Here is a 16,505-nt window from a genome sequence, read left to right as displayed (position 1 = left end):
GAGTGGAAGGGACTTCTTTAGCATGCTGCCTGCGCTGTGAAACTTGTTCTGGGCTTTCTTTCCTGCCACAGACATGCTTTCTGCTGCAAAGCGGTCTGTAACAGGTGAAATTCAATGTCCTGTGCTCTCGGCAGCAGCAATAACCAAGAAAGTACTTGCGGTTGCTTTCTTTCAGTCTAACCTCAGATTCGCCATTAAGAATGACCTCACAGCTCTTCCTGACCTCTTCTTCATTGTGCTCCAGAACAATAAATCATCTTACGGGACTGAGGTGGTCTTGCCACAAGACAAGTTCTAAGCCAACCGATTGTAAGTCACTGCTATATTATGTTGACTTTATAAATCTCTGTTTTTTTCCATAGCTTTTATCCTCTAAACACCCAATGGAAACAACACTGTTCTTACACCTTACTGCACCACATGTGATTTATAGAGAAGAATATTGCTGTTAACAGCAAACTGTCAAATCTCAAATAGATCAAAGAAGTGAAATGAGGAATGAATTGACTGAGCTCTTCAGGCCATGCTGATTCCAAAGTAATTTTTTTCTCCCTTCTGTCATAAGAATTTATAAGTTTGTTAGAATCTGATCAGGTGGGAAGAGCTTTCCTCCTTTGTCTACATCAAAGTCCACATGTTCTCAAGTTGCTATAAGTCATTCTTTGCATTTTAATCTCCGGCCATATGTATGAAAATAATTACCTGCCTTGAGGGACAGAGGATGAAATAGTCTTTATTGCATTTCCATAAGACTCCAAAAGGTTCCTGCTAAGGATGTCAGAGAAGTGAACCAATGGGTTGGAGGAACCGGATTATTTTAGTTAGAGGTAAAACTAACCTGCGTGCAGGGAGTGTACATGTCAGGCTGATTTAGTGCTTAGAGATTATGAGTCAAGTAAAGCTGAAGTGAAAACAAATTATAATGGGAAATGATATTTGTAAAAACCATGAAAATGCTTGCAATGTGTTTAAGAACAATGTGTATGATACAGTTTGTCCTCTAGGTTGCATCCCGCCAGCTTATGAAGGCATCAAATCCTTCTGCAGGACAGATGAAAAAAGGACAGACACAGCTGTCATATAAGCACCTGAAAAGGGAAGATGATGTTAGCAGGACCAGTGCTGGTGGGACTGGAGTCCTCCTCAGGGAGACTGTTGCTGATTTCTGCAGAGAACCACAGATTTGTGGCAAAGTAGCAAGAGGGATGCAGTGAACAAAGGCTGTGAGGGAGAAAGGAGAACTAAAATGAGAGCAAGGACAGGATCCCAGGGAGTGAGACCTATTGTGCTGTTGCCCACCGCCTGGGTGTAGTTGCAGTGGTGATGGCTAACTGTGTACCGAGTGCATTAGCCACCAGGTAGCAGGAAATGGTTTGCTCTAGGTGACTGACACATGCTGACGTGGAGGGAAAGTCTCTTGCTTATCTGCAGTTGTTTCTCTGACGTGCTGCACACAGGAGGAGTCACCAAGAGACAGAAGTCAGATGGAGACACAGTCACAGGGTTTTTTTCCTGGACCCTTTTGCTTTAGCGAACATACCATCAAGCCCAACAGCAAGAGAATCGATCCTTTTGGGATACAGGGCTAACAAACTGCCCACAAGGACTGAAGCCAGTGCTTGCTAGCATTATGGTACATCTTGCCCAGGAGACAAGAGAAAACTCAAAGTGCATTGAGGAAAGGAGGGAAGAAGAGCCCGACCTCGTGGTGCAAGATCTTGAGGCTTCACTTTGACAAAAAGTGGCCAGGAACCATTCTCCAAGTCTCATGCCACAATTGGTTTCTGTGCTTGCAAATGCAAGGGTGAAACGGGGTATGGGCTCAGCGTGCTAGAGGCTGCTGGGCAGCAACAGCTGTGGGGAAATCCCATGGTCAAGGATGGTGCAAGGCAGATTGGATGAGGCAGAAATATCTGGAAATTACTTTATTCAACTGAATGCAGCCCTGAGAAGAAGGACTTGGGGGTGTTGGTTCATGAGAAGCTCAACAGGAGCTGGCAATGTGCGCTCACAGCCCAGAAAGCCCCCCACACCCTGGGCTGCATCCCCAGCAGGGTGAGGGGGGGGATTCTGCAGTGCTGCCTCCAGCTCTGGGGGCACCAACATCAGAAGGGCGTGGACCTGTTGGAGCAGGTCCAGAGGAGGTCACAAAGATGACCAGAGGGCTGGAGCCCCTCTGCTGTGAGGACAGGCTGAGAGAGTTGGAGGTGTTCAGCCTGGAGAAGAGAAGGCTCCAGGGAGGCCTTATCAGAGACTTCCAGTACTTGAAGGGGCTCCAGGAAAGCTGGGGAGGGACCCTGGATCAGGGAGTGTAGTGATAGGACGAGGGGTAACAATTTTAAACTGAAAGAGGGGAGATTTAGATTGGATATGGGGAAGAAATTCTTGGCTGTGAGGGGGGTGGGCCCCTGGCCCAGGTTGCCCAGAGAAGCTGTGGCTGCCCCATCCCTGGAGGGGTTCAAGGCCAGGTTGGACGGGGCTTGGAGCAACCTGGGCTGGCAGGAGGTGTCCCTGCCCAGGGCAGGGGGTGGCACCGGGTGGGCTTTAAGGTCCCTTCCAATGTAAACCATTCTGTGCTTCTATGAATGGACTTTGCAGACCTTTAGCCAAGACACCAGACTTCTAATTCCCTCTTATCCCAAATATTAGTATTGAAGGACTATGATTTACATGCTCTCTCTTCTGTGGAGCAGGGTTACCAGTTGTTTAGAGGTTTCTGGGCAAATCCCTGCACATGCAGGCACAGATGGACTAGAGCTGCGGTTAACACCCTGATTCACATGCCATGATCCAGCTACCAAGGACGTAAAGAGGACATCAAGTTTGATACACAGGTGAGCATCACAGCTCATCCCAACTAGATTCAGATGCCTCCTTTCAAACCGTATGTTCCTCTCCAGCTGTGAATGGAGAGGACCAAGCAGCGCTGTGAGTGATCCATCTCCGAAGGCAAGTGTCTACTTCCAGGAGATTATTTTCTCCCCCAGTGCATCTCTCTCTCTCTCGACTAAACGGTGCTGCTCGGACACATGGAAGTGAGCTCAGCTGGAGACTCCCACATTGCTGGTGTCCCACTGTGGGGCGTTAGATGACATTATGTGTGTTAGCGTCTCTGTGCCAGCTATGTCCATACTCTTGGGGCCTGGGGTCTGCATAGGGTGACATGCATCCATAAGGCTCTATGGGAGGAGAAGTGAGCTACAACAGGGTGGGAGATAAATGAGTGGATGCCTTTATCCAGCAGAGAGAAATATGACTCTGGAAGCTTTGTGCCTACGCTGCTGTGTCTTACGGGGTCCGAAAACCTGCTACTATCTCAGGGAGGCCCAAAGTCTCTCAGGTCACAGTAAGTAGCTATTAAGACAGTTCCTCCCCAGTCTGGAGGAGGTAACCCCAAGGAAACGCACAGAGCTCTGGGATTCATGCCCATAGGCTACAAATCAGATCAGCATGCTGAAAGCACAGGCTGGTATTGTGGAGCTGAACTACGGTGGTAACTTTGGGAAAGCAGTACTGGGCCACTTAGAAATCTTATTCTCCTGGAGCCCCTCACCTCAAAGCCGGGTGAGAAAAGCTGTAATTATTGTCCTGTGGCCACCATATAGCCACCCATACTGGAAAAACTCTGACGATCTTCTGGCTGGCACTAATCCCCGCTTCCACCTCCAAACTGCTGTGTGCAACACCCACCCAGATGAGCCAGACACACGCCAAGCACTTTCCCAAAGTGCTGATCTGCGAGAAACTCCAGAAAGAGCCAGCCATTTTCATCACTTTCCATAAGTATTTGAAAAAGAAAAACCAAGAGTTTATCTTGATCTCTTAATCCATCAGTTTTCTTTTCTCTTTGCTTTGCAAGCCTGGTAATTATAATTTATAGCACCTGCTCACTTTGAAATACCTTGGACTCCTTCTGCCTGGCAGAGGAACAGACACAGTGCCCATCTGCTTTAGGTAAGTGCTCACAAACCACAAAGTCGTTAATTAGACTGACACACGACTCTTCCAGAATACACATGGTATGTTGTATTACTGCACCTATAAACCACTGGTAACCAGATACTCTGCCAGGGGATCACAACTGGATCAGAGCATTACGTAAAGCCTTGGCACCCCTTGCAGGGCTCAGAGCATTGCCATCAGGTGTGCGTGTTCTCTCTAATCCTCCCCACTGGGCTTCCCAACATGCTTCCCAGATAAAGCAAGCCTGCTGGGAAGCAGCTCCCTCACACTTGGTAGGAGGCTCAGTCTCCAGAGCTTTGTATTCTCTTATTTTGAAATCCAAATTTCTCTTTGTATTCATCTAGTGATCCTTGCCAAGGTCTTCTTCCCGACAGCTCAGGCTCCAGGCAGTGATGCCTCCACATCCTGTAGCTGACAGGGAGCAGGGCAGGTCTGATTCTGGCCCCACGGGCATGGCTGCAGCTTCAGAGGACCTGTGATGAGGGGTGTTTGTAAGGACAGGTGTGTCTGATGTGGATGGGGGTATTTGGGTGGATTTGACACTTGCCTCCTCAGGCTGGCTGGCATCCATGGGGCAGAGTGAGTCATGAACAACTCTGATCAGGAAATGCCGAATCCCTGTAGTGAATGCCTCCTTGTGGAGGAGTGGCCCAGACCATATGAAGTCCCTGATGAGTGATATTCAGTGATTTGCAGCAACCCGACCCGGAGCAGCCAAGCTTTGGGTCAGTGCATGAAGTGACAGGGAATGGCTGCCCTAGACCTACGAATGCCCTTGGCACAGAGTTATGTTGAATGACTGGAAACCTCCACCTGGTCTGCCAGTCTTCCCAGCCCCTGTGTTAGAGTTTGCGGGAGGAACCCTTGTTAGTGTGTTTGAAATATTATTTGCCAAAACTCAGGACTGCATCTTCACAGAATCACAGAATGGTTCGGGTTGGAAGGGACCTTAAAGATCATCTAGTTCCAACCCGCCCCCGCACTGTGGGCAGGGACACCTCCCACCGGACCAGGCTGCTCAAAGCCTCATCCAGCCTGGCCTTGAACACCTCCAGGGATGGGGCATTGACAACTTCTCTGGGCAACCTGTTCCAGTGCCTCACCACCCTCGTAGTAAAGAATCTCTTCCTGATATCCAATCTAAATCTCCCCTCTTTCAGTTTGAGGCTGTTACCCCTCGTCCTATCATTACACTCCCTGACAAAGAATCCCTCTGCATCCTACCTGTAGGCCCCCTTTAGGGACTGGAAGGATGCTATAAGGTCTCCTTGGAGCCTTCTCAAGGTTTAGGGGGGATCACATAGGGCAATGGCAACAACCTCTTGGAGATTACCCACAGGGGAACACCCTGACCCTCCCATCTCACCTAAACTTCCCTGAATCTAGTCGTTTTTTTGTGTGCTGTCTGTCCTGTGAAGGACTGGAACTTCAGTAACTTAGGTTTCCTGAGAGCCAGTATGTCTCATCCAGGTTAGTTAAAATTAGTGTCCTCCCATTGCTAGTTCCTGCACCACCACATGTCTTTTGTGGGTGACACCACCCCTGCCGTGGAAAATCCTGCATGCCTGAAGTTCATGGGTTGGCAGGTTTGAGAAGGCTCCTTGCCTGAAGACAGAGCCTCACCTTATCCAGATCAGAAGGGAAGAGCAGGGGAGGCCCACAGAAGGGGAGCAGTGTAAGCATGGTCTTTGTGACCCCTGGCCAGTGTTTCTCCTTCCTTGTTTCTGGTTTTCTAGAGACAGATGTGAGAGCAGGCCATGTTAACAGAGAGCTGCTGCTTCCTCTCCCTGGAGGTGTAATCCTTTGTTCAGGCTGCCACAAAAAAAGCTGTGTGGGAAGGGATGCTGGATGCTTGTGCAGTGCAAGAGGGCTCCAATGTGGAACAGGCTTTCCTGGGGGCAAGGTACTCTGGAGGGTTCGTGCCCTGACTGTGCCACGGACTCTCTGATCATTCTGGCCAGGAGACTCCTACTTCCCTTTGCATCATCCCCCAGTAAAAAGGAGGAATAACTTTCCCTCTTTCTCCGAGTGACAACGTGTATTGGAGTTTCTTTCTGCCTGGACTTTCCTCCCCTGGAGCGTGTACGTACAAGTTGATGTCCTGCTGTTAGAGACTCCTAAACTTGCTGCAAACTTCCCAGCCGGTACCATGTCCGCACAGCACGCATCTTGCAGAGCCTGAGGAGTGTCTGGCTGCCTGCATTCTCCGGCATCCTCAGCAGAGGGACTTCAGTACAGCTCTGAACATGCCACATGCCTGGGACCCCAGCTTGGACCCCAGCGGCGCAACAAAAGGACCCAGCAGTGCAATTCCAAGTGCTACCAAGGCTTGGGTGCGTGCATCCTATCTCTCCAATGCTCAAAAGGCAAGACAGCTGCCACCTCTGGAGACAACTGGAGTTTATTAATCACTGTTTTTTGCTTCCTATTTCAGAGACTCCCCTGAATCCACGCATCAGGTTTTTTGCTACATTTCATCTCTAACTTGGTGCTGTGCAGCCACTAAATACCAACCTCTCTCTGTCCACAGCGGCTAGAAGCATCCCCTTCTGTCCCTCTTGTTTGGCCAACTCATTCCTTGAATTGCATGGTAAGTCCTGCTGCTAGAGCTACACTCAAACAATTGTTCTCAGCTTCTACTTAGTTTGGCTGCTTCTGTTGTAAGTCTCAGAAAAGACTTGCGTATTGAGGAGTCTGCTTTTCCTCTCCTGTGTCATCTTGTCTTAAGAGATATATACTTTCCCTTCAAATCCTGCCTGAATCCCAGAATGACGAACATGGACATCAAATGCAAATATCTGAAAGAGCAAGAAAATAACCAGCACACAATCCCCTTCTGTCTAGTACAGCTGTCTGTTCCACCCCACTCCTGTTGGCTCCCATTTTCACCCCCCTTTTCAGCTGTCCTGCCTGCTTAGCATGTGTTGCCAACTTGCAAAGCAGATAGTTAATATCCCACGAAGTGCCATACAAATCCGGTAACTCATGAACTGTCATGATGTGCCATAAACCCACTTCCCCTTCTGACTGGAAAAAAATAGTCTCTGGCACCACGAGTACACTGGGTCTCAGATGACCTGACCAGTAATGCTTGGAAACCATGCTGTGGGTGACCTATGGGTGTTCCAGGCTGGCTAATTTTTTGGCAACGAATACACAAGAGTCTCATAAACTTGTGGAAAATGACTCAGATATTTGAAAAAGAGGAAAAAAAATCTCTCTCAAACGCAGACCTCTGGGCCTGAGGTTAGTAACTACATTTGGAGAAGTTGTGGTAGCACCAGTGAAAACCATCTTAGCTCTTTATCTTAAGACATAGAGACTGTCCACACTGTGCCACTCCTGTTTTCCAAATCAGGTCTCATTTATCTTTATGGACCTTTTCCCTGCTTGAGTAGAGAGAGAGGGTGGCTACAGAAGAGCACCTCTTAACATGAGCTAGAAGGAGAATTGTAAGAGTCTGCAAGCACTGGCTTCTCCCTTGAGGGAGCAGCACAGCTTGGAGACCCAGGATGAAAGCAGGTCACGCTTTCACCAGTGTGAGACACAGCAGTGGTACAGTCTCATAAGACACACTGTGTGTCTTCAGAAATGTCCCCCTCCACTCAGGAGACAGGGCTGTGCCTCACAGCCGTGCTGGGCTTAGTTACCAGTAGTGGTTCTTGGGCCTTCACCGTGCCCAAGGGTTCTCCGCTGTACAGTTTCTGTATAAAGAGGAGAAAGTGCAAATCATCATCTTTTTTTGCACGTGTCCTCCACACTTTTGAGTGCCCAAGCTAGAGATACAGACAGGGCTTGGTGCAGTGCTGACGTGAATCAGAGCTGGCTTGTGCCTGTCCTCTTGGAGAATAGCTCTCTGCAGAGAATAACTACCTCGGGGAATAACCACCTCCTGTCCCCTCCATCTGAGGGCCCATTTTAATGCAGCCTGTTGATGATCTGTGATCAGGGTCATTCTGAGAGGTACCCTGTGCCTGTCCTTTAACCAGGTAGCTCAAACAAGGAAGAGGTCTCCATCGCATGGGATGCTTCTGAAACTTTTGCTTCCAGAGACTGCGGCCCCTGGTTTGCAGAGTTGGACCCAGCCTTAGGGGCACAACATGGAAAAGCGACAGTAGGGGACCTTGATTGATCCGTTATGGCTGTACTCTGAATTCTTGTAAGCACAGAAAGAACAGGATGGGTGAGGTGGGTTCACTGATGTGACACCTACAGAAGATACTGTGGTTTTGCTGCTTGCTTTTTGTTATAGAAACCTCTCTCCTGGAGCTTTTCATCTTGCACACAGTCTGTCCCAAATACTTCACCTCCTGGTGACTGGTGCTTCCACGTACCGGTGGTGCCATTGCAGAGCCCTGAATGAGGTATGGAAACACCTTAATGTGGCAAGCGGAGTCAGGACGCCTAGGTCCTTTGCTAGGACTTTGCTGTTACCCTAGGGAAGATGACTTTGCCTTCCCATGCTGGTGTTGTTCTTGCCAGTGCAGTGCAAGCACTGATAGTGAGTGAACTCTCTGGAAAGCACTTCTGAGCGTGCAGCTAGAGATGACTCTGTGCAGGTGTTATTATCCTAATGGGGAAAGATCCACAGCATCTTGCCCCACCGTTTGCTGTGTCTACCAGTTCCCACTAATTTGCTGCCTGTGGCTTAGCTAATCCTTTTCCAGTTTCTCTGATCAGGTGAGATGTGATGAAGCCCAACCGCAGCTGGTCCCACCTTCCTGAGCTGGCGAGCGGGATACCCATCTGGCTCAGGGGGAGAGGTGTTGCCAACACAGATCTGCCACAAGGGATTGTGCTGTTTTCCCAATGCACATCTCTTATTTTCTGATACTCTCTGCCAGTTCTCAAAGTTGGGCCTCCCAAAAAGCCTGTTTAATTAAAGTCATCTGTGTAAAGATGGTCCAGAAGCCCTAGGCAGTCTGTGACCATGAGAATGTGTATCCAGGCTCCCTTGGCTGGAGGGGCACTTTAAGCTCCATCCCATGAAATGCTTATTTTCCCAGCAGCAGCCTTCCTTTGAACGTATTTACTCTCACTGTGCCTGGCGGATGGCAGATAAGCTGTGGGTTTGGCTGGTGTAGTCAGGAGCATTGGATGGAGGAGTCCTACAGGTCAGAAATTGTTTCCCCCTCTCCAATCCTGAACCCAGGTCTTATCAGATCTAGCAGGTTTTTGCTTTTTTTTAAGAAAGAGACAGGAGTGGTAGGCCACTGTCTTGGTCCCTCCTGTACACAGTTTGTGTCTGGGACAGGAATTTGGGTCCGATGAGAGGCTGGGAAGGGAACCTGAGCCTCAGAGGTGGATCTGGGGAAGGCTCAGAAAAGGGGCCCTGCTCCAGGGGGATGAGGGCAGGTATCCTAAAAACAGCTGGTGAGGGAGAAGAGGAGTGAAGGAGCCAAGACTGGGCATGGGTGCACTGCTGGGAAGAAAGACCTGTCTGAACTACCAGGGGCTGAGGGGGGCTCTGAGAGGGGAATAACAGCCCAGAGAGGTTGTTCCAAAGGGCCAAGGCTGCTGGGGAAAGGCAGGAGGTCTCTGCTTAGTCACCTTGGACCCTGGATGGGAGCCTACGGGCTGGGCAACCATGCTCAGGGGGCAAATGGAACACAACTGGCTACAGCAGCCTCTCTTGCCCCTGCTGCGGTGGCTCTTGAAACCAGTCCTAATACGACAGGCATTAGGCATGTCCCAACCAGACATGCCCTGATACTCAGCCCTCTGATTTTATTCAAAGCCTAGCGTCCCTCGGGTTGTCTGAAACAGCTTATTTCTTACTAAAATTTGCTCTTACTGTTCAGTTTCTGCAGGAAGAACATGAGATCCCAGCCGGCCCACGCTCTCCCTCCTCACCCAACTTTGGAGACACCTGGGGGGCCTCACAGTGCACTAAGAGCAGATACCTCTGTGTCGATTCAACACAGATAAAGCAGATAAATCATCCTGCCATCCTGAGCCTTATACGAAGCCCAAGAGTTCTGTGAGCAACTTCTTGGAGCATTTTGCATTTCTCATGTGCCATATGGTATTTCACTGGGAGTTGTTGGCCGAGGGGGTGGGGCTTGTGGACCTTTCAGCACTGTCTGAGGTGGCCCCAGGCCAGGTGGCCCAAGCAGCAGTGGTGCTTGCAGGCAGCTGAACCTTCAGAAGCAAAGGTTGGGTCTATGCAACCAAGGGCTCTGGTGGCACTGGTTTTCACACACTCTTCGTGGGCATAAGAGACTCAGGCTGAGGCGGGGGAAGGGCATTCCCGGAGCAGACCCATTGTGGTGACCTTCCATGTCATGTTTCCCTTGAACCGGTAGTCACTTGGAAAACTTTGGACATTAGATTAATCTCCAAATCCCCTCAGAAGAGGGTCTTGACTCTGGCACTGGTGGTGATGTCAACATGTTCTATTAACACCCACAACCATGTGCCGGTGATGTTTCAGCAACAAACGTTTCAAACCTCTCCTGGCAGAAAGAACATTCATATCCTGCAGCCAACACCCCCATTGCAAATTAATATTTAAATTAATATTTACAGAAGCTCATAGTTGGTGTTGGGAGACAGGTACATCGGTGTACATGGAGAACTGTGCCCAGTTTGGGGCTGCCCAGTATAAGAAGGATGAAGAGGAACCAAACGGGTCCAGTGGAGGGCTGACAACTGAGTCACGGTCCAGAACACTTGCCCCATGAGTAGAGGTGGAAGGAGCTGGGCTGGTTTCACCTAGCAGAGAAGATGATGGAGCCAAAGATGATGGAGCCAAAGATGATGGAGCCAAGCTCTGCTGGGTGGTTCCAAGTGATCAAACAAAGGGTAATGACCACAAATTGCACTCCAGGAGTTTTAAGTTGGACTTGAGGAAAAGCTTCTTCCTCAGGAAGAACAGCCCCAGGCCAGGTCACCAGCGAGGGGGGGAACTTCCTGCTTGGAGGGTTCCTACCTTTGCAGACAAAGCTGCAACTGCCCCACCTAGTATTGGTGATAGTCCAGCTCCAAGCAGGAGGCTGGCCTGGAGACCCCCAGAAACAGCATCCAGCCAAAATTTCTATGATAAAGAGACACGGTAAGAGTGGGACTGAAGTTACGGATTAGGGTTAAGGGTAGTTTTTCAGTGGTTCAGCCCAATTCAGAATGCTTTTACAAGCCTCATCAGTGCTGCTGACACCAGATGGGTGATTACCCAGACCTTCCCTAAATTCAGTGACACTACCAGGATCTGATTGCGACTGTGTCCATACTCAGGAAAACTGCAAATATTTCAGTGATGCGTGATTTTTAGTGGATAGAGGAGCACAAACCTGCTGTGGATATAGTTACTTTAAAGGAAAAGCACAATCGCAGCCTCAGCTGCTTCTCCTGGCTGAATCACTAAAAATGTTTTAAAGCATTTCTACCCTAACACAACTACCCTCTATTTGGGTAAAATAGCCCAGCTCGCATGTTGACAGACCAGAGTGTCCTCTGTGCTCCCTGGCAGGTCCCTTCCCCACTGTGGTCCACAGTGGAGAGGACAGAGCCCCTTCTGGGTCGATATTTTCCAGTGTTCCTTGAAATCCGCATTGGCGCTGGTGGCCTTTTCATCACGACGCACACATAGGGAGCTGTAATTTCAACATCCTTTACCAAGACAGTGTTCCTTCCTTGAAAACTGCACTCCCCTCCCTTCTACGCTAAGTGACAGTAATCTTTGCTTTAATTGGGAAAGAAAAGGAAGAAGGGACAGAACATCCTTGACAAAGGAACTAATGACTCAAATGCTGGGAAGCCCAGGGCCCCCAAGGGACTGTGCAGCTCGCAGCGTTGATTTTTAATGACTTACAGAGATTGGAGGTTTGGAAGATCTCTCAGTGCCTCTGCAGGGATGCGACTCAGCTGATTGTTCTGCAACATCCTATAATTAGAAAAAAGAAAACTTTATTTAAAAAAAAAAAAGAAAGTCTGACACAAAATGGAGGATGTTGCTGCTTGTTTCTGAAGCTGTCCTGAACTCTTGTTGGAAAGCCAGAGGGGTTGGAAAGCACCACGTTGGTCACCCAGGGATCTTAAGCACGCTTGCAGGCAGGTGGGCTGCAGTCCAGGCTGGCCCAGGATCCTGCAGCAGAAGATCCCAGGGAAGGCCAAAGAAGCTGGTGAGGGGTCTGGAGAAAAAGTCTTATGAGGAGCAGCTGAAGGAACTGGGTTTTTTTAGTCTGGAGAAAAGCAGGCTTATCACTCTCTGCAACTACCTGGAAGGAGGGTGTAGAGAGGTGGGGGTCGGTCTCTTCTCCCAGGTAACAGGCTATCACCTATGGGACAAGAGGAAATGGCCTCAAGTTGCACCAGGAGAGGTTTAGATTGGATATTAGGAAAAATTTCTTTGCAGAAAGGGTTATCAAACATTGGAACAGGCTGCCCAGGGAAGTGGTTGAGGCACCGTCCCTGGAGGTGTTGAAAAGACGGGTAGACGCGGTGCTGTGGGACATGGTTTAGTGGTGGTTTTGGCAGTGTTAATGGTTGTCAATGATCTTAAAGGTCTTTTCTAACCTGAATGATTCTATGATTCTATCCACCAGGGAGATGTGATCATAAAGTAGCCTCTCCACTGCTTACGTGCATCTGTTAGTCCAGAGTGATAACCAGTGCTTTCAGCTGAGTTGTCCCACATTTATACTTGTGTAAGACATCCTTCTCCCAGTGTGTGTCAGTGGTGGTTACCTTGTAGGGCCTATGGAAACTAGCCTGTGGGCAGGTTTCTTATTCAATTTGTGGGACAGTTGCAAACACAATGGATGAGGAGCCGCTCTGCAGCGGTTTGCTAAGGGCCTTCGCAGCATTGGCACAACTTGCAGCAGTAACTGGAGCTGTTGTGGAAAACAACCAAACCAGCCCAGGGCCTTCAGAGAGAGCAGGTGGCTGGGTCTGTTGTGCTGAATAGGCAGGACCCAGGGGGAATTCGTAACATAGAATCATAGAATCATTTCTGAATTCTCAGAAATGGAAGTGAGCATAGGGCGTGGAGAAGAGCCATGGACACTGAGGTAACTACAGAAGTGACCGGAGAGGAGGAGACACTGGGTGTCAGTGCTCCTGCCCCAGGGCCAGGTGTCTGACTGGCTCTAGCGATTCAGGCAGGCTCAGAACCAGACCCCAGGAGTATTTCTGACCTCGTCAGCCGCTATCCTCTCTCGCTGGCCTCCCGGAGCACCATGGATGTGAGTTTACTGGATATACTATCTCTGTATCTCTGCAAAGGCTAAGTTTTTGACTCTGGACCAGCCTCTGTCCTGAACCTACTTGTTCCTTCCAGAATTGGGACATCATGGGCACATGCTCCCCTGGAAAGCAGAGACATCCCAGTGTAGTAGCTGGGCTGGGGAAAGTGCCTAAAGTAAGGATTGTTTTACATATCTGAGGTTTCTATTTCGAAAACCTTCAAGGAGTGGTTGCATACGATGTGAAAAGGAAAATGGTGCTTAGGGGGCTGTTGTAATTACTACCAGTGTCAAAGGGACGCAGCACAACCTTAGTAGAGAGGGGCAGCCCAAAGAGTACTGATGCAAGCAGGAAACTTTCCCATTGCTGTGACTGCTAGCTTTACTGTGGAGGATTCGGAGGTCTGTCATGAAAGGACAGTTTGAAAAAGACCATTGTACAGACAATCTTTGAAAAAGGAAAGCTATAGGCCACACAACTCTTCAATTTCTGGAAGAAAATGGGGACTTATGATTAAATTATTTATAGGCACACAGAAGAAAAAGCAGGGAAACAAGCAACTGTCAGTAGTGGCTAGCGAAAAATGAATTGTGCCAAGGCGATCTAATTTTTTTCTATACAGGGTGCAAGGCTATGAGAATGGAGAGGCGAGCATTGACATCATCTACCATGACTTCAACTTTACCTTAGTAAGATGTTAAATGCTGGCAGCAATGCAGGAGAGAAGACACTTTGTATGTGGTTTAAAAAGGCAGCAGAGAGGGCATACTCAAATTAATAAATGGTTCCCTCTCAAATGAAGAGCCTGTTTAAGGGTGTACAGCTTCTCTCCTGGAGATGACACTCAGCACTATTGCTAAGGACCCAGATGATAACTGGGAAAGGAAGGTTTTTACTTCTGTTGACAATACAGGGCTGCACAAGGCACCTTCCACATACGAGGAGGGGAGCAGAGATTGGCTAGTGTGGGAGAGCAGCCCTAAAATGCAGGATGCTGCAGGGAGACCAAGAGAAAGGCTCTGTGGATTGACAGGGGTAACCTGCTGCACAAATACAGCTGGGAATGGGCATGCAGCCCTGCCGAAACTGCCTGGGGCTGGTGGAGATCCCAGGAGACCTGAGGCAAGACAGACTTGCTATTGGGAGAGACCCTATGGGGCTACATGGGGCTGTGAGGAGCAGGACACCAGCTGTGATCCTTCTGCACCTCTTGATGCTGGGCAGGCTTTGGCCAGGCCACGCTGTCCCATCTGGGACCTGCCCTGCAGGACATGGGGTATCAGGAGACCAGCCAGAGGACAATGGGCAGAAGGATGAGGAAATGCCAGATTCCTGCCCGTTGGGAATCTAGAATAGAAATTACAGGGGTGGGAGAAGAATGGAATTGGGATAATTCGGTCTAGAAGAGAAAAGGCTCAGGAGGCAGCATGGGAATGTCAGGCACGGAGATGTGCAGGGTGCCCACACACCCCTCCTCACCGGTGGGGCTGGGTGTGTTTGAGGTGGCTCCGTCTGGCCATGCCCTCCTCCTGCATCTCCTCCGCAAAGCTGGTCACGGGCAGCACAAGTGGCCCCAAGTGTCCTGGTGCCTGCAAGGGGCAGTGCGAGAGTCCAAGCCTTCAACGCTCTGGCAGCCTCACTTCTCTGCTCCATCAGCTCCTAATTTTCCTCTAATCACCCTGTGGTACCCGATTCCCACCATCCCGCCGTTCTCAAAATACTTCCCATGTTCACTTTCCCGGGTGATCTTCTCACCGCCTGCTCGGCGTGGCCATTGGCCAAGTGCAGGGATCACCAAGCACCACGAGCTTCCTCGGTGCTGCCCCCAGATCCAGTTCCCGCAGGGGGCATGCTGCAAGGCTGGTGGGACCCCTCTGAAATGAGTGTCACCCATGGAGGACATGGGGCTGGTGGCTGCTGGCAGAGTGTGAGCTGTGTCCTGGCAAGTCCATAGTCATCAGCCCTGCTTCTCCTTCCACACTTGTGAAAGGGGAGTGTAAACCCCAGTGATCGATCCCTTGGGTGCTCTCTGCAGCCCGCTGGGATGGGGGAGCTCATCCAGGCCATCAGCTGTCACGCAAGGACCAACATAACTCCTGGGGCTCCTGGTCCTGCATACAGGTTTGTTTCTGCACCCCAGGTGTGCTGGAGGCATAAAACACTGAGTCCTGCAGCCCAGTGAAGAAGTACAACAATTCAAGTCTGTTAAAAATCAAGAAGATGCACAGCTGAATACAGAGTGATAGAGACTGGGGCTTTAGGAAGCGCTGTTGGAGTGTTGGTGGGATGCTCATTGGATCTCAGTGGCTTTGTGATACCTGAGCTCAGTGTTCAGAGCTGATCAGTGGAAGTGACTGGAGTCAATATTAAAGCAAAACCTATTGTCATACTACTGCTGGATCCTGCTGCCTCCCATCTGTTACAAGTCCCTCCTCCAACCAATAACACACACTGAGAGACTTTCCAGACCACCATCAGTATGGGCTCATTCCAAAATGAAGCCATTTTGGCACAGACAAATGATATTTAAAGAAGATGCTCCAGAGATCTCTGAAACCACTAGAGTGCTGGACAGTGCTATTTTTCATGGTAGCAGGACAGCTAGGGAAGTTTTTGGATGCTGGGACTGGGACAAGAAGCAGTGCTTCTTCACATGCCACATAATCACTCCAATAGCTCATCACCAAAGCATGATACAGAGAGGCCAAAAAATAGTTCCAAACAGGGTTAGATAATTTTCTAGGGACAGGGCCACCCTGTTATTAAACAAGTTCTTCATTCAGCCTCAAGCTTAGGAAAACCCCAGCTCTGCTCACTGGGAGCTCAGGTTTGAGCAGGAAAAGACATGCCGCATCTACCACTGGCTGTCTCAGCATGGCTTTTCTTACAGTCTGGTATTAGGGACAACCCCTGTCAGGCCCCTGGTCACTGCAGTAAATCCTTACATGTCATGTTAAACCATTCTTGCATATTTATTTTTTTTTCCACGAAGGGCCCTTTCAACAATAAGACATGACATGATTCTAGTAAGAGCTTGAATAATTGTACCGAAACCTGGGGGATGATGTCAAGGAGGTCCGTACACACTAGCAGGATCACATCTCCTTGCTGTGGCATCTGGTTCCTTGGGCTGCCCTTTACTGGGGTACTGCCCTAAGTACCTGTCTACGTGGTGGCATTTCCCCTTTTGGGATGCTGGTCTTGTACAAGATGGAGGAGGCCAGTGCTGTAGCTCTCTGAGGAGAGCACCCACAGCAGGAGTCCTGGGCTCCAGGCCACCTCCAAGGACGGCTGATATATTCTGCACTAAGGGGTCACTGCGTGACTTATGTGAACAGCATTGCAAAGAGGGAACAACT

The 16,505-nt window shown here is 49.5% G+C and overlaps 1 protein-coding gene across 1 annotated transcript in view; it reads right to left on the bottom strand.

Moving 5' to 3' along the window:
- LGR6 (leucine rich repeat containing G protein-coupled receptor 6) overlaps window positions 1-16,505 on the bottom strand; it is a 149,053-nt gene that overhangs the window by 60,158 nt on the left and 72,390 nt on the right. The window contains exon 4 of the mRNA XM_074564168.1: window positions 11,774-11,845. Coding sequence (XP_074420269.1) covers window positions 11,774-11,845 — 72 coding nt within the window. The remainder of the gene's footprint in view (window positions 1-11,773; window positions 11,846-16,505) is intronic.

Source organism: Larus michahellis, chromosome 21, assembly GCF_964199755.1.
Source record: "Larus michahellis chromosome 21, bLarMic1.1, whole genome shotgun sequence".
Classification (NCBI taxonomy): Eukaryota; Metazoa; Chordata; class Aves; order Charadriiformes; family Laridae; genus Larus; species Larus michahellis.
The sequence above is the reverse complement of the archived record's forward strand: the minus strand, read 5'-3'. Positions and strand labels throughout refer to the sequence as shown.